This window comes from Lepidochelys kempii, chromosome 3 (assembly GCF_965140285.1).
Source record: "Lepidochelys kempii isolate rLepKem1 chromosome 3, rLepKem1.hap1, whole genome shotgun sequence".
In the NCBI taxonomy this organism is placed as follows: Eukaryota; Metazoa; Chordata; order Testudines; family Cheloniidae; genus Lepidochelys; species Lepidochelys kempii.
In genome coordinates this window covers 113,792,530-113,814,940 of record NC_136382.1, presented here as the reverse complement: position 1 = coordinate 113,814,940, position 22,411 = coordinate 113,792,530, and the positions used below count along the sequence as shown (strand labels likewise).

The 22,411-nt window shown below is 39.9% G+C and overlaps 1 protein-coding gene across 2 annotated transcripts in view; it reads right to left on the bottom strand.

Annotated features, from left to right (window-relative positions):
* Window positions 1-22,220, bottom strand: part of UST (uronyl 2-sulfotransferase) — a 292,952-nt gene extending 270,732 nt beyond the window's left edge. For both annotated transcript variants that reach the window (XM_073337584.2, XM_073337585.2), the window contains exon 1: window positions 21,570-22,220. In XM_073337584.2, coding sequence (XP_073193685.1) covers window positions 21,570-21,825 — 256 coding nt within the window. In that variant the 5' untranslated portion in view covers window positions 21,826-22,220. The remainder of the gene's footprint in view (window positions 1-21,569) is intronic.
* Window positions 22,221-22,411: the final 191 nt, after the last annotated feature.

Here is a 22,411-nt window from a genome sequence, read left to right as displayed (position 1 = left end):
CACCTTAATTTATCATTCTCATTATAGTGGGTATGGCAACCCCCATTTTTTCATGTTCTCTGTGTGTGTGTATATCTATCTACTACATGCATCTGATGAAGTGGGTTTTAGCCCATGAAAACTTATGCTCAAATAAATTTGTTAGTCTCTAAGGTGCCACAAGTACTCCTCGTTCTTTCCGTAAAATCTGCAAATGTTGTTACCTCACTACTCATCCTCCTCTTCCAGATATTAATGAATACACAAAAGAACATGGGATTTAGTATAGAACCTTGTTAACTTTTTGCCATGAAGAAAAACAACTATTTAAACCTCATCTATCTCCTAGCAAGTTTTTGATCCATGAAAATACTTTGCCTCCCATCCCATGTTGACCTAGCTTCTTTAGCAGACTCTCATACTGGACCTGATCAAAGGCTTGGAAGTCTAAATTATGTCAACTGATACTCCTTTATCCATTACTCTATGTTGAAAAAATTTTAAGTGATCAGTGAGACACTGCATTGGAAACTACCACAGACAATGGAGAGTTTAAACAAATATTTGAACAGGGAACTATTTCATGGCTTTTTAAAGCAAAGGACATCATCCAGTGGTTCTCAAACTTTTGTACTGGTGACCCCTTTCAGATTGCAAGCCTCTGAGTGTGACCCCCACTTATAAATTAAAAACACTTTTAAATATATTTAACACCATTACAAATGCTGGAGACAAAGCAGGATTTGGGGTGAAGGCAGAGAGCTCACGACCCCCCATGTAATAGCCCCCAGTTTGAGAACCCCGGTCATAGGTGATTTTTCTGTAGACTTAGAGATATTCTATCCAGCAGACTACAGACTTTCAGGGGGAAAAAATTAATGAAGTGCAAACATAGACCCCAATCCTATAATCTGAGCCATGCAGGCAGGCCCTTGTATCCATGCAGTCCCACTGAAGTCAACAAAGCTCCACCTGGGTGCAGAGGTCCATTAACATGGATCAGATTGCATGGCCTTATTTTGACATTTTAAAGTTCTTCTGAACTTAACTTTTTGTGTCTAAAAGCTGATCTTGTTAGCACACAGAAAAATGAATAAGTTCTGAGGAAGCTGCATAAGGAAAGATGCACCAAATGTTCAAATGTCAATCCTCCCTACCTCCAGCAAATCAGAAAACTCTCCCAAAAATCCTTTGAATGGTGGAGCTTTGCAGACCCAAATGCGAATGTCATGGGCATACTGATGTAAAATGCTTGACTCATTGTCTCCTATCTCATTAATTCAATAAACAGAGTAGTAATCCCTCTATGAAACTCACATCCAACTCAAAATTAATCTTATTATATTATGGTTTTATTAAGTTAACTGATAAAGATATCCTTATTTTCTCCTGCCTCCTGTAGCTTTAATCCAAAGCCTTCAGACTTCCTGTTCTTGGCATTACATCCAGCTTGCCAGAAGTATCCGTTTCATATTGAAACGGATTAATTTCAACGTTTCAGTGAAATAAATTACACCATGTTTGGAAGTATATGGCAAGTTTATTACTATATTCACCGATCAGTTTGACTACTTAGTCACAGAACAGCTATATATCTGTAGCATGTAAGAAAGACTTTAAACATGGTACAGGGAGGATAATGAATACATTGCACAAGCCTACTAAAATAATTGTTGTAATAACTGGGACTACTAATTTACCCTAATTGTGACTCAATTATAAAAAGTATATGAAAGTTCATAAAATGTTATAGATTATTACAACAAATGTTAATAGAATATAGGTCAAGTTGCTTTCAATAATCAATGTTACTAAACAAACGCAAAAAACAAACAGAGAAATGAAATTAGATCAACCAAAAAAAAGGTCATGTTAATATAATTCAAGGACTATGTTAAAATCATGCTTGGTAGAAACAGAAGAAGAGGTAGAACCAGAAAATTAGTGTGATGAATATTAGGCCTAACTGGTGGACAAAATAATGAGGGGATGGTCTATTCTATCCATCGCTCCCGTTTTGGATCCTTAAGGAAAGGCTTTACGGGGAAAAGATGGAACAACAGATGGAAGCTTCTCGAGAGCACGTTGCCATCATGGATGCCACCTCAATCATTTTGTGGGACCCCAGGCTTTCATCATCCTGAGCTTAAGAAATGTCCTGACCAAACCAGGACAGAATCCAGATGACACTGCCACCCCATACCAGCTGCATCCCAAACATCGCCTCAGATGAAATGAGACTGGACTTTAACAAGAACAATAGCAACAATAGCTTCAGCTCATCTCAACTACCTTCTCTTTTATGCAAAAGGACAGTTATTACTGTGAAAAATGGGTATTTTTCCTTTTAAAACTTTGTCCAGCTAAAGGTCAAGGGAACAAAAAATCTTGTTAAAATGAAAGCCTTATTTAATACTTGACATTTCCAATGCTTTATAACTGTTTTTCCTCCTTTTCTGTATCTTTCTTTAATAAAAGGTTAAAAGGATTTTTAATGGTGTATTTGCCATGGTACTAAGCAGGCTGAAGTTTCTGCATACCAAACCCTGAACCTTGCTTAACACTGTTTAATGTTGGACAGTGATTGGGGTATGTTAATACCTTTGGCCCATTTACTCTTTCTAAATTAACAGAACGTAACTCTGTGCAAAGAACACTTTATGACCAAGAAAACAGTCTGCAGCAAAGTAGCCTCCATCTACATTGAAGAATACAGTAGTTAATAGACAAACTGTTCAAAGGTAAATGATCCTGGGTCATAGCTAGCACTTCCTCTCTAGCAACAAGATAATTAAATCAGGCTGCATGCCTGCCATTAAGTGCAGTGGATAAATCAGATTACAAAAAATTATTAAAAAAAGTTCTGAAAACAAACTGAAGTCATAATGGTGATTTATGAATGTAGTAAAATGAAATTTTCACACAGGGTCAGCTGCAGTCTAAGGACTGAGTAGGAGTTACAAAACCCAGATTCTCTTTCCAGCTCTACCAGTGACACATTCTGTGTACCTTTCAAGAAGTAAAAACCTCTCTGTGCCACATTTCACTCCTCTTACAAATGGGGTTAATAATGCACTCTCAAGTTTGTAAAATGCAATGAGATATACAATGAAAAATGTGCTACTTGGATCTGACCCTGTTCCCACTGAAGACAAGGAAAGTTTTGACTTTAATGAAATTGGAATCAAGGCCTGTAAACACAAAGTAAAGAAGTAGTATGAAAACGGTTCTCTTTTGGCACCTTTTTGTTTCCCAGGATCTGACACGATGCATTTCCTCTCTATTTCATCCTGAGGCTGACAATTCACCTCTGCTCCTTCATTGATGTGGACAGCTTTTCTGGACTTGACTGCATGTTCTGCTCTTCCAGAAAGTCATCTAACTCCAAAAAGAGATGTCACTATTATATATTGGTCTTAAGGGAGTCACTTTCTGACACTAAGCCAATGTGTGACGATACATAGGAGGATACAAAAATACAACATGGGGGGTGGGGGGGAAGAGAACTTGAAGCCCTTTAAATTGTAGTACAGGACAGCTGTGAAAACGGGGAGTATATTTCAAATTTTAGGACAAGTGACCTCACTAAAGCCAAAGTTACTGTTAAGTCCACTTTAACTTATTGCTCAGTGTCAGATGTGCCAACGAGTGCCAACAAATTCCTCCATGGATATCAAGCACATCTGCTTCAAAACAAGCCTATTTCCATTCTTAGAAAAAAAAATTTCTAGGATGCTGTTCTTATATGATCCCATATTTACCTAACAATCATGTCAGTAAAAGTGTGGGGATAGTCTATCTACTTCTTTGCTTAGTACTAGCCCTCCACAACTAAAAGGAAATCAGCCACAACTCATATGACCTTGGTGGTCAAAGAGGTCTAATAGCAGGTACTTTTATTCTATCACTCATGCCTTTCCTCATTCCATTTTTTAAAATTAGGAGCAATGTCACTGGTACACTGTCCTCCAAAGAGCAAGGCAAGGAAAATAACATAGGTTTAAACAGCAAGATATTGGATTCATTTATGCTTACAAGATGCATGAATGACTACATGTCTTCACCACCTTGGCTAAATCATACATTACATCTTACAGAAACCAAGTTACAAGGAGCTATAATGCCTCTCTATCCCTGTGGTGCTAACCTGGCACAGTTATTTCAACAAGCGGAGGACCTCACAACTACGGCAGGAGAGAAGTTTGAGCAAAAGGGACCTGTGCTGAATGCAGAGTCTAGAGTGAAGCAAGCTTCATAGATTCTTCATATTCTTCTGTAGTTAAATTAAAAAAAAAAAAAAAAAGGGGGGGGGGGGATTTAGGTCCAGAAGAAACAAATCCAGCAGACTTTCCCCCTAAACAAAGGTAACAAGGAGAATGTGACACTCTCGCCTGAGTTCCAAATAAAACAAACCAGAGATAGAGTTGCATAAATAAATAAAGAAATGAAGAAATGTACATTCAAGGACACTTTAATATATTACAGTAGAATAAAGCCACTTAAACAGCATGTTTCAAGTTATTTCTAGTGAAAGAAATTAAAGAAAATAAACTAGTCTCTACCTAACTGCCATCTCAGCAGAAAAACAACCTTTTAGGAACAAAATCAAGAAACTGAATAGTGCCTAGTAAGAAAAGTTAAGGCGGTTGCCTTATGACCTTTGCCAAGATTAAATTCTTGGAACTCAAGAAGGATTAGAATTGCGAAGAGTATATTTCCCTTTTCAAAAGAAACCAAAACAGTCAGGAGCTTACACGATATTTTATGGGTCTATTCATGGTCATACTGTTCTTTTAGTTCATGAACAAGTACAGCCTTTCAGGAGTCAGAACACATTGCAATCCTACATTAGAGCTTACCCTCACCTCATTAATGGTTTATGAGTAATGCAACAAAAGTAGGAGGAGAGAAAGAATGCTTGGGCATCCCCACCCCTGTGCTCTACATTAAAGCAGGAACATATTCCAGTGAAGCAGGTTCCAAACTGTGGTTGTGAATTTTACAAAAGGTTAAGAATCTTAGGTGGAATATAATAAAAAAACCACTACACACATCCATACACTAATGTTTCTAGCTGATGAAACATCACAGAGGGGGAAGTTTCAAATGGGGGAAAAGGTCCATGATTTTGGAGTCCAGTAATCCTTCCCTGTCCCCCAAAGACACAGGTGACCAGGAACTTGGCCAAAGGGAAGGTACCAGAATAAGGGTTTAACACTGTTTTTAAAATAAGTACATAAATTGAAGTTAGCGGTGAGGACGATGAGGAGAGCAAAAACCCTGCTTTTAATGTATTTATTTACATTAGTATACTAATGAGGAAATACCGTTGAGCCAGAGCCAAATTTCAACTGAATTGCTAAACTTGTCGGTTTTAAATTGGAACTTAATTAGCAAACCTGAACCATGCTGTGTTTTGCGTGTGATGTAAACCACCATCTACAGAGGAACGGTCAGACCACCACATCTCTTTCTTACAGGACCAAAACTTCAGGCTTGAATTAGGATCCAGAATAATTTAATATGAAAACAGAAAACTCTGTACATCCAGCTGCGCCAAAAACACAAACGTATTTAAGAAAAAAAAACATTAACCATACTATCAAGTCACTTTAAAGTTTGTTAATTTTTGTTTGTGACCTGATAACGATCTGAAACCAAATACCTCTGTTTATTCACACTTCAGAAAGAGTGTAGGTACCTACCTTAGAGTTGAGGAATCTTCTCCAGATATAAAGAGCCAACTGGCCCAAGAAAAGGGCAAAATTTACATGAATGGTACAACTTGCCAGCTATCTTCTCCTCCATGAGAAAAGGCTCCTTTCCAAGACAGACCACCCTAACTTGCCAGGTGTTCCCCTCAATACCATGCAAGTTAAAGGAGCATATGAACCTAAATTACTGCTTCTCTGTTCCCTCCTTTACACATTTCTAAGTGAAGAACCCTAAAAGATATGTTTTTACAGTTTAAACTCTGGAAAATTTAACAGGTCTGTCCACACTTCTCCCACCCCACTTTTTTTAAAAAAAATACTCCCAACAATTACCTTCTGTCCCCCACTCCCTGTTCAGTATCTTGTCCTGAACCTGATGCATGGCATATGAGCAACCTGGATGAAGATTCTTAGAGATTACTATTCGTGGATAAGCAAGACCTTTTCATTCTCAACAACAGATTTCCAGCATGCATACTGTACATGTTTTCCGGTCAAGCCCCTCTCCACACATCTTCAGAGTAGAATGATCAGATAAAGACAGTAAAGATAGGTGAGGAGAGGCAAGGTTGTATCAGTAATGCCAGATTTAAGAAAAAACAAAAATCCTTGTAAATTTTGAAGCTAGATTTGACCACTTTCTGTTCATTCAAGCTACTCAGCTATGCTGAGAAACTTGTACAGCAACTGCCTGCACTGGGCACAAGACAGTGCCATGTGTTCCTCCCTTTCACGAACACTACGAAGTCTGTCATTATTTATTACTAGCTCTTCTGAGCAATAATGACAGGAGAGCTATTGCCCAGTGGATAAGGTAATGAACATGGACTTAGCAAACCTGGGTGCTACTCTTGGTCCTGCCCAGACTTCCTTGATTGGCTATATGGCAAGTCATGTTGCCTCTTTTCCTGTCTATAAAAGGGGGATAATATTAATCTTCCTTTGTAAAGCATTTAAAGAATTTTGAATGAACACTGCTCTTTGAGAACTAAATACGATTGAGATGAAGGACCAGAAGCCGGGCAGTCTGGCAGGCATCCCACTCAGCAGTTACTTTGCAAAAGTAGCTGTCTTGCTAAAAGTCTGCACCTCCTCTACAACACCTAGTAGGATTTTCAAGTACTGCATAGCCACCATTTTTAAGCAATTTGTTCCTGATAAAAGATGCTGGATTGACAGCTCTACAACAAAATCCTCTACATTCATAACAAGGACAGCACAAACAAATCCAATACGTGCTTCCCCTACTCTTCCCCAGCTGTGTCTCAACCATGACCTAGCTGAATATCTAGAGAAAAAACAGTTCATTCCCCATGTCCCTGGCTCTGTTAATGAGACCAACAACAGGTTAGTGCTTGTGGTGGTGATAGTGGGAGTTGTGACATGAACACTGAACTGACATCAACTCATTCCACAGAAGCTCCGGAACAGCCTTGAGACAGTAACAACTTTCTGTCTCTGTCAGCATCAGCTGTACTTGAGCTGGTGGCCAGGAGGTAAAAGACACCACATACCATTCATAATCCCACAAATCATCTAATCCCATAGCTTCTAATAGTCACATTAAAAAAAAAATCTATGGAAAAACACTGAAACCATCAGCTGGTTCCACATTCCACTTTAGAAAAAAGGAGAATGCCTAGCTATAAAGAATCCTAGAACTGTGCCAAAGTTTGACTCACTGCTTGTTTAGAAAAATATCAGATTAAAAAAATTAGAGGAGAAAACTCCATAAAATTAAGAAAACAAGTTTTTCATTCAAAGATAAAGTAGCTGAATGTTTGGATTCACTTGACTCATCAGACAAGCATTCTGGAAAGATTTACATCAAATGATTAGTTTTAGTCAGTAAAGAAAATCAAATAATGAGTATTAGCAATGTCGTGTGCAGTCTAGTGCTTAGAGAAAGGGATAGAGGCACAACCTACACCTTCTGTTCCCACCTCTACCTCAGTCTCACTGAAAAACTTCTCTTCATATGTGAGACGTGAATAGTAATTCCTATTTGTCTAACAGAATGCTACGAGGTTTAGTTGTTTCAAATGACTTTGAGAATTTTGGATAAAAGACACTGAATGTGCATATCATTTATTTTGATTTTTTCAGCTGGGGGCTGAAAAGAACAGACCTTCTAACACTCCCAGCCCCAAAATAATCTCCCTCCCACATATTACAATCAGCTCACTTCACCCAGAAAGTGGCTCTGAAAATACCTGGGTTCTGTCACACTGTTAAAGTGGTGCATTAGGACCACTTTGAAATCAAAGGGTTTGCATAAAGTGCAACTTCCCCTTGATTTTAGTCCGTGGTGGGCAACCTGCAGCCCGCTGGGGTAATCCACTGGCGGGCCACGACAGTTTTGTTTACATTGACGGTCTTCAGGCATAGCCACCCGCAGGTCCCAGTGGCCGTGGTTTGCCATTCCCGGCCCATGGGAGCTGTGGGAAGTGGCGTGGGCTGCAGGGACATGCTGGCTGCCGCTTCTTGCGGCTCCCATTGGCCAGGCACGGCGAACCGCAGCCACTGAGGGCTCGGGTGGTGCCTGAAGATGGTCAGTGTAAAAAAAACTGTCTCACAGCCCACCAGTGGATTACCCGGACAGGCTGCGTGCGGCCCATGGGCCACAGGTTGCCCACCACTGATTTAGATTGACATTTTTTCTGTTTTGTAGTTAAATGCTGGAAGTTTCCATTATATCTGGAAGAAATGATGCATCTGTTCTCATGTTCACTTGTTTCACTATTGCACAAATGGTCCAAAGCTAGGTAGTTTATATACCATACATTTTTCAGAGCTACATAAAGCTAAGAGCCTAGTATTGGCTTTCTGAGTCCAGCATAAATGTAAATGAAGTGTATTTAGGTGGGTTGTTAGGTGTTCCATATCATGGCAGGAACCACTACGTTGGCAGGCAATGTGTCTTGGAATACTGTTGTTGCCGTCTTGATGTTCTGTTGAATATATTTTATAGTAAAATAACTTGTCATGCCAAATTTATGGGTGGGTTTCTCTGTTATTGCTGGCCAAATAATCAGAACAATTGGTTACTTTGGAATACACTGTGCACACTCTCTCTCTCTCTGGGTTTCTTACAAGAGTTTAATACATGGGTTGTTGCTTCAGTTCAAAATTTAAGTCTCAGGCTTAAAATCTATCTTGAACGTGCTTGTTTTATTGCTTCCTTTAACATTCACTAATGCTACCCTGGATTTTACATACAAAGTAGAACCAGCAGTGTTTTCCAATCTCCTTCTTTTTTCTTTTTACCTTTTTTTCCCCCAATTAAAAGATCATTGACTTTTCATTTGTATGCTTATACCATAAGTGTTGGTTTCTTGTCAATTTCAACACCTTTTTTCTAAAAACTAATAGCCCTAAAATGAAGGTTTTTAAATATGGTAGAGAGATTCTCTCTCTGGCCACTTCTCTCATCTGCATAAAATCTATGACAATTACAGTAATTGCTTTGTATTATTTTTATCACTTTGTTTATGTAGTAGCAAGAGGCTGGGAAGGTGCTCAGAACTTGTGTATATGAACATTTTTAAAAAAATCTATAGCAAAAGAAATAAAAAACAACAACCTACGGTATTGCCTGAAAATCAACATTAGGCAAATGTTAATTGTATTTTATGTGTTTTTTTAATGCAGTAGGTGTTTTTGTTCTTTTTAGAAAAAAGTATCATGCTGTCATCATTTGCTCTTATTTCATTCTTCTTCTTCCATCTGTTCTCTCTCTGCTCCCCTGCATACGAGTCTCCCTTCGCACATGCTTCATTGGTTTCCTGTTGCCCAGCCACCTTGTTCACCCATCCACATATACCTCTTGATGTTACTCTACTATTGGTGACTTGTACTTCTGGTCCTACTGGAGGCTCCAGTTTCTGAGAGCAGCTCCTATTTCCTCACTAGCTCTTCCCATGTCTCTGAGTCTCTTACCCCACTGGTCTGAAATATCTACAGGAAAAATAACCTGAATTCCAGGTATTTTGATGAAAGGAAGAAACTTGGAAATCATTGACTAATACGTGAGGAGAGAGTATGAAGCAAATTAAACATGTCTTTGAAATTTTGTATGGCAAGAAAAAAGTCCAGTATGATTTTTGAGCTGTATACACAGGCATCCTATCATTGAGCTAGGAAGGTGATGATTCTTGTCTGTATTATTTTTTTATGAGATTACACATGGAATATCACCTTCCGTTTTGGACATCACTGTACTAGAAAGATGTGGACAAATGGGACTGAGTTAATGTGGGTCTGAAATAATCAAGTTTAGTAATTTCAGAGTTAGACTACATATGATTTGTTTACTAAACTGGAGATATAATCATCTTTATGTCCCTAAAACTTTTGGAGACAAAAGGATGGTGTGATGGTATGAAAAGGTTATACGGTAACTAGAAGTAATGAGAATAAATAAAGACCCAAAACAGGCTTAGTAAAAACTAGATTTACCAGATTGTGGGACATACCCCCAAGAGTAGTTGGCTGAAGCCCCAAAGCTTGGCTCACTTAAAACATGACTGGACAAAGCAGTAGAAAAATATCCTGCAGAGAAAAATCTTGTACTGCCTGAGGGATGGATTTGATGACCTAATATATCTCTTCTATCTCTAATTTTTATAGGAAAAGGAGATGCATAGCAACAGTTTTAGTATTATCTAAAATGTATAAGGTAGATACTCTATGCTGTGGTTTCACTAACTTGTCCATTCACATTCTTTCATGCTCACAACTGATATTTCGGCAAGAAAAGAATACCCTATGCAATACCGATTTCTGTTGTCTTGTCTGGTGGTGGATGTCATAATGCCTGGGGCAGCGTGTTACCAATCAGCAGAGGCACAGGAGAGGAGGATAGTTAGCATCAGTTTCCCTGTCCTGCCACAAACTTCCTGTGAGACTTTGAGCAAGTCACTTAGGCTCTCTGTGCCTCAGTTCCCCATCTGTAAGATGGGAATAACAGCACTTCCCTACCTGGTATTGTGAGCATAAACCCATGAAAGTTTGTGAGGCCATCAGATACTACAATAATGGGAGCCATAGAAGGATCTAAAAAAGATTTAAAAAGCTGTCAATACATTCTAAACAGCCACAGAATGAAATTGATAGAAGAATGACTAGTTTGATACACACAACCATTCTAGGCAGCAATGAAATTGGCATACGTCATATGTCAGTATCATTCTGCAACCACTTAGGAAAGCTAGAATTATGAGGAACAGCTGAGGAACTGCAGTTGTTGCACATGGACCTCACAGGTGGCCCTCCTACCTGCACCATCTTTTGTATAGACCTCTCATGGGTAAGCCCAAGCCTCTAGTTAGTCGGTGTCTGCTAATTTTTTCATAGGTGCCCAGATACTATGGAAAGTGTTCCACAGAACTGTCTAAAACAAAAACAAATCATCCTGTTACTTTTGGCCACAGACAGAAAAATGGAACAGAGAACTCACTTCTTCACTCCCAATTTTTTTTGGGGGGGAGGGGGGGGCTGGGAGGAGAAGAATGTAGGTTGAGCCAAGACAGTTTCACACACACACACCCTGACTCTGCAGAAGCCTTTCTTTGTGGCTCAGCATGTTCCATCCACACCTAGGCAAGGATAATAGGCAGAGTTCTGAGGATGCAACATTCACAGTCTCATCTCCCTTCAAACCAACAAGGAGTTCTCAATGCTGTCACAGAATTATATTATTACAGATTCAATGCAACCTCCAGCTCACGGTGGAGGAGGGGAAGGCTCACCCCAGGTGCAACTGGGCGCCATGGCTGCACAGCTCATGAGACACAAGGGAACAGAGAGTAGAGTAGAATATGCCTTCTGATTATATAGTCCAAACACACTGTAGCACCACTTGGTGAAGATTACTGCACTTACAAAACTTCACCATCAACAAAACCAACCTTTATTAATTATTATTATTATTAAATCAGACAGCAGCAATAACTTAATTGCAGAATGGCGATCAAAAATAAGAGTTCAGTTGCAGAAAAGAAAATAGCTGTGGCTTTCTTTTACTCTTCTCAAAGAGTGAAATAATATGAAGTGGGGAAAAAATAGACAAGTATATTTTTATAATGCTTGAGCAATGGGAATCAGGCTAGCACTGGTTGTAAACATCTAAAATGGTTTCAGTCCAGAATAAAAGTTTTAGAGTTCATTTTCTTATGTATGCCTGCATACACTGATTTGTGTGTATGTAGTGTAGTTTTTAACTCTGTTGGCTCTACTTAAGAGACTTTGTGTAACTCAGCTTTCTTTATCCCCCCCCACCCCCGACCCCCACCCCAAGGAATGATGGAGCAATAAAAGTGGGCAGTGGGTTATCAGGAGATTTGAACCTAGGACTTGTCACTAAAAGCACAAGCTTCTTCCACCTGAGCCAAAGACAGGTTTCAGAGTAACAGCCATGTTAGTCTGTATTCGCAAAAAGAAAAGGAGTACTTGTGGCACCTTAGAGACTAACCAATTTATTAAATTAAATAAAGTCCCACAAGGAGTAATCTCCCCCAGCTGTCAACAGTAGTAGACTTATCTTTGTATGTAGAACAGCCACTCATGGGTCACAATAACACAGTTGACGGTGTATAAACACTAGCAGTGGATGAAAGTTTAGATAAAAACCCAAGGTTATAGATCAGATGCACTGACTTTTAGTTTTCTCTGTGGGTGCTCCACCCCAAGACACCAACCCCACACCACACCTTCCCCCAAGGCGCTGCCCTGCCTATTCCCCCCTGTTCTGCCCCCTCCCCTGAGACCCCAGCCTCATTCCGCCTCCCATCTTCCAAGGTCTTGCTCTTGCTCGACCTCTTCCCACCCCAACTTTGCCCCCTCACTCAGCCACTTCCTACCCCCACTCTGCCATCTTGATGTGCTCCGCCCTCCCAGAGCAGAAAAACAGCTGGGGCTGGTGGGTGCTCACTATTTTTTTTTTCCTGTGGGTACTCCAGCCCTGGAGCACCCATGGACTCAGCACCTATGTTCTAAATATTTTATAGTAAGTATCCAACCCCGTTGGGCCTGAAAAATGGAGGTGAAGATCTTGTAACAAGCACTCATGTGATTTCCAGTACTTCCTGTGCTTCGTCAAACTAGAAACATTGGTCAGGAGAGTCTCTTTTTTTTATTAATATTTATTATTTTATAATACCCTCTCATCTGAAGCATTTCAACCTCTGGTCCCAACTGGAGTCAGGAAACACAGAAGTATACAAAAAAGAAAAATATAAAATGAGTGGAAAAATTAATATTGGGGTGGGAGGTTCAAATGTCAGTCATGGTGTACTTCAAGTTTTTCTAAAAATTAGCTCTTATTTTGTTGACCTAGTTCACCCATCCCCCAAAATTCCAAGAACACCAAATCCTCCTGGAATGAATCGTCCTTGTGTTATATATATAGATTTTATATAAAAAAGTGTAATTTCTTATACAATGAAACAAATTATGACCACTAATTTCTCCCACCATACACTCATATGCAGATTCTGAAATTAATTAAGTGCCCAGTTTCATTCAAAAACTTCAAAGTAAACTGACTTTGACCAATCTCAGGAGTCAGTGAAGTAGGAAAACCAAAAGGGATATCACTTATCACATGCTATGATTCAGCATATCAAGCAGACTTTATTTCCCCACAGAGCATCATGCATAGAAGCCTTTGTACTTATATCGTTTCCCTCTCTGGCAGTTTTAAATGTACATCGTTCTTTCTGACACCATAAGTAAAGGCAAAAAAAACCCAAACCAACATGAATTCAGAAGGGAATATGAAAGTCAGTCCATTAATCCAGAAGCACTTTTCCCCTGACACTTTCTTGCTTTATTTTGGCTTGCGTATTCTTCAGCTACTATTAGAGTGCCTGCCATTTATTCATGGAGGAAGAGAAGCTTAGAGCAACAAAATGAACTGAGGTGTTTTTTTATTGTATTACTCAATTTGCAAGGGAAGTCTAAAAAGCACCAACAGGAACAGAAGGTAAGTGACATAGTTATGCCCTCAGATACATAAAATACCACTCCGCTTGATAGGTCCACATCAGAGAACAGATTAAAGCCCCATGATTGGATTTCAGAGGTTATTTATATCAAATACTTGATTTAGTAAACTTACTAAAAGTGATTATGTTGAAAGTTTACTATGACAGCTTTAAAAAGAAGGGTAAATACTTAGATAACTGATTTTGTGTTAATTTATCTCCAAGTCCCATCTTAAAACACAACCTGTGCCTTATCTGAAGTACCACCACCATCTGTTTTGGGTAGGACCAGAATCCTGAGGTGACTATGGCCCATACTACAAATATTGATGTATCTTAAATACTTATATGGCCCCCAGGGCTGTAGAACCTGAGCACCTCAGAATCTTTAATGTATTTATCTTCAAAATACTTCTGCGAAGCAGCAAACTGCTTCTATGCTCATTTTATAGATGGGGAATTGAGACAGACAGAACAAACAACTTGCCCGAGGTCACACAAGAAGTCTGTGGCCAAACAGGAAATCTGCCAAGTCCCAGGCTAGTGTCCTAACCATTCGGCCATCCATCCTTTCCTATCATATATATCACTCCCTGTTATATAATCTGATACTAATGACAGAAGTCACACTGAGAAGAATCCTGGAAAGGATGAAAGTTACACTGTATTTCACGCGGAGAAGAATAAATCCTTTCAAGATCACAGTTAAGGTCATTGATAGGAAATGTGGAGAAGTATACACAGCTGCATACTTACCTCAACACCTGTTCATGGGTAGTGCTTTCCCAGTATATCTCCAAACAAACACCATTCAATACTCCAAATGGAAAATGCTATTTTAGAATGCCATCAAAATACACTTATGACCCCAAGTTATTATTGTTATAACTGTATAGCCATGGTAACAGTTAACTTACTATTTAAAAGCTAGTACTCTCCACAAAAATTGAAGTCACTCATGAAACAAATAAGGACACTGTACTTATTCCTATTTTCTATTTGCAAATGCCAAATCTAAAAGTTGTAAATGTATCATATTCTAAATCTTCATTTTAAGCTTTATTTTTACAAGTGGACAATTTGTGAACAATGAGCAAGTAATGTATGGAAAACAACATTCCTACACAGCCTTAAAAAAGAAGCTATTTGAGATGAGGTACATTTGTTTGTTTTTTTCCTTAAAACTCATCTTAATTTTGAGAGATTGGTAAAATGAATTAAACTTCAGACACATTCTAGTTAAACAAAATACCTTCATGTTCTCAGTACAAAACAATGCCCAAGGAAGCAGAGAGTAGAAAAATATCAGGTAGAGATTTTTGACTATCTATCACATTTTTTTCAAGGCTTTATGACAAAAATTTTAGATTTTCAGATTCTACAAAGACAGCAATTAATACATCTATGGATTGTAATAAATCCTTAAAATCAATTTAAAAATCAAAGCATTTCAAAGCCACCAAAGAAACATCATCCATTTTGAGCGTAAAGAAAGTTCCTGAAATTGAAAAGAACACAGCAAAGTTTTAATTCAATCTGTTCAGATTGTCTTGTTAACTACTTAGTAAAAAATCAACATTTCTACAAAGTTGGTTCAATTAAACACACAAACCAAACACACACACCCCTATTTCACAATCAGTAGTGTGAGAGTTACACAAAAGCATATTTCATATGTAACTAAGATATTCTCACTGCTGTATTCAATTTTTGTTTAAAAAAAGCATTTTGAAAAATGAGATTCTATTATGTATCATTGTTCTGCTTCAATGTAAGAACAGAGCAGATAAATAAGCACATACATTTATTATACAGATAGCTCCTTAAAGGTAACTGTCAGACCAGTTAGTTTGTCCCCCTCATTTGAGGTCTCTTTCCCACATTTGGGCCTTGGAAGGTTGAAAGTTCTGGACAATAATGAGGCATACACTTATGACATGATCCAAAACACAACTGGTGGGTTACATTTTTGCCATACCAGTTCTCACACTGTCCCTTAAAAAAAATAAAATAATACTTTTTTCCCTCCTCTAACAAATAGATGACCATAACAGAAAAATACATTTCATCAGATTTTTATACAGGGATGAGAAATATGTCTCTTCCCCCCACGCCCACCATTAACATCTATTATGAAGAATTGATGGGACTTTTATTGGTAGGGTCTTAAAGGAACACGCCAACTCAAAATCAATTTTCAGACTGAAAATTGTATACTTTCCATTGTAATAAACATGTAATATTGCCACAGAAACTGAAAAGATTGAAAAAGTTGGAGAAAATATTTTTCCTCTACTTTGTGTATTTTGTGCATTTCATAGCACTTTGTGTATAGTCACTTTTACTGTTTTACTAGATAGACATACAAAAGGGAAAACTTTCACATGCTGTAAGGGGAAAGAAAAACATTTTTTAAAACTAGGAAGGCTGACGGGCAGGTATAGCACAGACTGTCTTTATTACTGAGATATTATTAAAACTAGGACTGTCAAGCGCTTACAAAAATCAAACGTGATTAATCTCACGCTTAAAAAACTTATGATTAATCGCGTGCTTAATCACGCTGTTAAATAATAGAATACCATTTAAATTTTTTTGATGTTTTCTACATTTTCAAATATATTGATTTCAATTACAACACAGAACACAAAGTATAAAGTGAGCACTGTACATTTATTTTTGATTACAAATATTTGTGCTATAAAAAACAAAAGCAATAGTATTTTTCAATTCACCCAATATAAGTACTGTAGTGCAATCTCTTTATCATGAAAGTTTAACTTACAAATGTGGAATTATGTATAAAAATAACTGCATTCAAAAATAAAACAATGTAAAACTTTTGAGCCTACAAGTCCACTCAGTCCTACTTTTTGTTTAGTCAGTCACTCAGACAAAAAAATTGTGTACATTTGCTGGAGATCAGGCTGCCCTCTTCTTGTTTACAATGTCACCTGAAAGCAAGAACAGGTGTTCATATGGCACTTTTGTAATTGGCATTGCAAGGTATTTATGTGCCAGATATGCTAAACATTCGTATTCCCTTTCATGCTTCAACCACCATTCCAGTGGACATGCATCCACGTTCTGCTCGATAACAATCCAAAGCAGTGAAGACTCGACGCATGTTCATTTTCATTATCTGAGTCAGATGCCACAAACAGAAGGTTGATTTTCTTTTTTGGTGGTTTGGGTTCTGAGGTCTCCACATAGGAGTGTAGCTTTTTTAAGACTTTTGAAAGCATGCTCCACATCGGATCCTCTCTGATTTTGGAAGGCACTTCTGATTCTTAAACCTTGCATCAAGTGATGTAGCAACCTTTAGAAAACTCACATTGGTACCTTCTTTGCATTTTGTCAAATCTGAAGTGAAAGCGTTCTTAAAACGAACAACATGTGGGTCATCATCCGAGACTGGTTTCTAGAACATGAAATATATGGCAGAATGCAGGTAAAATAGAGCAGGAGACATACTATTCTCCCCCAAGGAGTTTAGTCACAAATTTAATTAACACATTATTTTTTTAACGAGCGCCATCAGCATGGAAGCTTGTCCTCTGGAATGGTGGCCGAAGCATGAAGGGGAATATGAATGTTTAGCATATCTGGCATGTAAATATGTTGCAATGCCAGCTACAAATGTGCCATGCAAACACCTGTTCTCGCTTTCAGGTGACATTGTAAACAAGAAGCCAGCAGCATTATCTCCCATAAATGTAAACAAACTTGTCCGTCTTAGTAATTGGCCGAACAAGAAGTAGGACTGAGTGGACTTGCAGACTCTAAAGTTTTACATTGTTTTGTTTTTGAGTGCAGTTATGTAGATTTATTTTGTTACATTTGTGAGTTGCACTTTCACAATAAAGAGGTTGCATTATGGTTTGTAAAAGATGAACTGAAAAAATATTTCTTTCATTTATCATTTTTACAGTGCAAATATTTGTAATAAAAATAATATAAAGTGAGCTCTGTATACTTCATAGTCTTTTTTGTAATGAAATCAATATATTTGAAAATGTAAAAAAAAAAAATCCAAAAATATTTAATACATTTCAATTGGTATTCCATTGTTTAACAGTGCGATTAAAACTGCGATTGATTGTGATTCATTTCTTAATCGCGATTCATTTTTTTAAGTGAATCACATGAATTAACTGCGATTAATCAACAGCCCAATTAAAACATATTAAATACTTTCAGTAAAGTACAAAAAGTAAAATTAAAAGACATTGTCAAGAATTTTTAATTAGAATTTTTCTTCTCCACCATCTGTTTGCTTTTAGAGAAGACAGACATAGTTGATGATAAAAGAAGAGCTATGTTCTTTTCCATTTGGCAAAAGACAGGTTTTTTTCCCGCCAAGTGTTCTTATTTTAACAATTTTAAATTTACCGAGTACACCTCATGCTAAAATAGCATCAAAGACTATCAGCTCTACAAATATTAGACTGCTGCTTTAGAAATGGGAAGGCTGGGGACAGCAATAAAACCAAGTTTTAGCAGGCCCAACAATAATAGTGGCTATTTTAAATTTATGGTGGAACAAAAAGTGTGAGCAAGAGAGAATTTAGTGTTCGTATAAAAAGGAGCTAGACTGGCCATCCTGGACACTGAAGTGCTCTATTAAACCAGCCACAAGAGGTTCACAGAATAGGTAGCCTCCATATGCAATCAGATCCTTGGTCTCTCCCTTGAGACTTCCAACAAGAATGCCAATTAGTGCCAACAGAGGTAGCGGTTTCAGTAACGTGATAAAAATCCGACAATAGTACTCATTTCATATTGACCACTGAACAGTTAATCTTATGGCAATAACAACCACTCAAAACAGCTAAGGTAGATATGATATTTCACATACTATATGAACATTCCGTAGGCAATGTGAACATTCTAGACGCAAATGCATGCAAAGGGGAATAACGTAACACAAAAATACTGCAGCTACAAGGAAAAAAAGCCTCCGCATTTTCCGCAAACTTCACAGGACTAACCAGGATTTAGGAGATCTAATCTCCCCACTGCCAGGGGATCCTAGTCATTCACATTAAGGAATTCCAGTTGATGCTCTCAAAATTTAAGTCCCCTCCTTGTCTATGGCAACATGGCAGAAACAGCAACTACACTGTCCCACAGCTGCTCTGAAGCCGTAAAGTCAAGTCACAAGTTGTGATTCACTATTTTTTTACTTGAGTTTTATCCCAATGGAGTCACACTGACATAAAACTGAAATCATACCATGGAGAATCAGGCCTAGAATGTAAAACAGGAGTTAATGTTACCTTTCCACGGTTTTCCCTTTTGAGTTGATCCAAGTATACGGTTGACATGGGAGGAACCACAGTGTTTAGCACAGCTCCACATCCACCATACTCTGCCCATTTTTTCCACATAGCCTTGCAAATAAGAGGAAAGACAGCTATGCAAAGAGGAACTACCACAGATAGACACTTTCTCACTCAGGAAGGCATCACAGCTTTTTTTCAAACATATTTTCTTCCCTCTTCATACTGTTCAATAAGGGAATGGAAAGTGTATGGCCAAAAATGGCAGGAAATTTTGTCCATAAAAAAGTTTAATAGCCACTGGCAAACTTAATATTTATAAATAGGCAAATAAATAGCACATCTTGACATGTAAAAAAAAAAATCATTTGGTCAGACCTAAGACCAAACAAATCAGACCCATCCCCAGCCTCTACCTTCCCATTTCTTGGAATACACACCTGCCAGCTGCCTCTTCAGTCTCACTTTCAGTTTCAATTCTGGTAGGCTGTATTGTTTACAAACATATTTGCAGAGCCTGAGGAAAAGGCTGCCCATGAGCTCGCCCCAGAGTAGTGCCACTGATCAACAAAGCAACAACACTTACTACGCAAAACATTGTCAAAAGCACCAAGTAAACAAATACAAAACCTAGAGAAACCCATGTTTGTCCTCTATTCCTTTTCTGTTCTCGTAGCTCTAGTTGTTTCCTGTAATAATGATTGGTACAACATTTTCAGATCTGAAAATTGATTGTGTGCCTTTATCTTGATCTTGCATGTGAGTAGTCCCATTGACATCACCAAGACCACATGAAATTGTTTGCATGCCTACCCGCACAATCAAAGCCTTAGTGATGTTAAAATGTGGGCCTGAAAACTTTTCAGTTTTAGTCAGATCATTTCTGTTTTAATTTCTTCTCAAAATACGTGTTAGCTTTCTCATCAACTCTTGTATTTTAGTTTTAAAGTGAATATGGTTCTCCTGGGGGAAAACCAATGGCTCCTTCTACAATGCTCAGCTTATTTGAATTATTCCTGACGTCTTTAATAAGGGACAAAGATCAAATCAGCAACACATTAACAAGAGAAACACCTATGGTAAAAATTATTAATGTATTTTTTATACTTCATTCTTCACAAAATGTTTTAGACAAAGATCTGCAAATTTCTAAAATGCTTAAATAAGCTGGGCAAATTTAATGGCCAAACTACTAAGGAATGTTACAATCAAGGATAAAAGAAGCTTTGAACCTAAAATCTCACTCAAACTTCAGAAACAGAAATCTATTCCATCATGAATAAACAGAATATTAAATTTATTCAGATACCTGTTCATTCCTGTCTCCTCTATAGTGTAAAAAACTTAACTCCTAGTATTTCTGAACTAGAGATATGAAAATATATGACTTGTTATGCTTGAACTTCCACATTTATATCCTGAGGGCAATAACTATAGTTTTCACTTGCAATTCCAAGTTCTAATCTAAATTAGTAGTGGAGATGTAGATTTATAAACCCTTTCTCAGTACAGTTTTAAAAGGCAAGATAAAAGACCAAAGGCCTTAATTTAGTTTCAGAGTTTAGAAATAGTCTCCAGTGCACTGTCCTCTACCTTTTGCCAAAGCTCTATTTTCTCAGCAAGTTCATTCTGATCATCCTTTTCCCTACTTCCTGCTTTTTAAACACATACTCATAGGTATTTACGAAAAGCACTGCACGTTTTTCCCTCCTCACCAGTAGCATAGCTGTGTGTAAACTGAGCTTCTCATTTGGGGACTATACCAATACATCACGGCTTCTTACACAAACTCAGAATATAAGATCCTGCAGATTTACTTCCCAAATTCTTCACAAAACTTCTTTTGCTTCCACTCATCGACCCAAAAGTCTGAAATACACTATTTTTCTAGGGAATCACCTCTTTCCAACTCAGGAAGCCAGAGACTTAGCCTCACCCCCTGTGCTTCCCCTAGCCACATAGTTGAGAGAGGTTCACATTCTTTGCGAGAAACATTCAGCCTGAATGAACACTATTAGGAATATGGATTAGGAAGGTACAGAGGACCGTGCAGTCCTTGAACCTAAGGAAAACCAGGGTCAAGACACTCTCGAGAAAGGAGCCTCTCTTGTTAAAAAGTTGAACAAAACTGAAAAATACCTTTGCAGGCCTGGTTATTCAAGGACTAGAGAATTAAACTAGCCAGGCCCGGTAAAGCATCGCAGCTCTGCACCACACTGAACGCCGCTAGATTTTCCAGCTGGGGCCAATTTCGGATCCCGCGGGGCTCTGGCGAGCGACGAAGCACTTGGGGGGGGGGGGGAACTGGCACAGCATGTGCGCTGGGCCACTTGCTCCTTGCTCAGCCTGGCTCTCCGCACACACACATGCACAGGGCTCCGCAGTGCCCCGCGATGCTTAGCAGGCCGGCTGATCGCCAGGGCATCCATCCTCCCCTGCCGCCGCCACGCAGAGGATGCACGTCAAGGCAGCAGGAGCTGCAACAAGTCCCCCCCGGTGACTGGAGTGGGGCTGAGCCGGCCAGGCATGCGAGCGTCCCAGCCCTGGGGAGGGGGCTCCCCACGCGGCATTCACCCCCCCCCCCGCCCACCGCAGCCCGCCGCCCTTACCTAGATAGTGCCTCAGGTCCAGCAGAAAGTGCGGGGGTCCCCCGTTGAGCTGGAAGAAGAGGGAGCCCAGGCAGAAGAGCAGCAGGGCGGCCATGCAGAAGCCGTAGTCTCGGAGCGAGAGGAAAGGCAGCAGCGAGAGGGGCCGCCTCCTCCTCCAGGCACCCCCCTGCCCGGGGCCCCCTCCAGCTGAAGGGGCCACATGGGGCCGGGGCTCCTGGCAGCCCCTGCTGTTGTGCTGCTGCGGCTGCTTCTTCATCGTCCCCGCCGCCGCCGCCCCCGGGTCACACAGCCCGCCGGGGACAGCGCATCCTCCATCCGCCTGCTCCGCTCCGCCCGGGGGGAAAGTTAGCGGGAGCTCAGGCGAGCTGCCCCCTCCCCATGGCCGGCTGCCCCGAGCCCGGCTGGGAGCGCGAGTCCCGGGCGCCGCCGCCGAGTCCGGCTAGGCTGAGGCGGAGGCGGCGGCGGGGGGGGTCACCATCCCACTCCCTCGCTCCCGGGGGCTTCTCTCCTCCTCCGCTCCGCCGCCGCGCTCTCTCCCCGGTGTCAGGTTACAGCCCAGGCACCGCGGGCTGCCGGCTCTAACTCGCCGCGAAGTTGTCTGCGCCCCCGAGCCCGCTGCTCGCCTTCTGCTGCGCGGCGCTCGCTCCTCCCCGAGCCGCGCCGGGGGCCTGCTGTTTCCACACCAGCGACCCCTGGGGGCTCTGCCGCTCACTCCCGCTCGCTGGATGGCGCTCAGGGGTGGAGTAAGGCCAGGGCCATACAGCAGCAATGAAGCTCCCTGCACTAGGGGCCCTGCCACCTCCGCCTCTAAGCCCCTGTTTCCCAACCAACCAGCTGCCTTC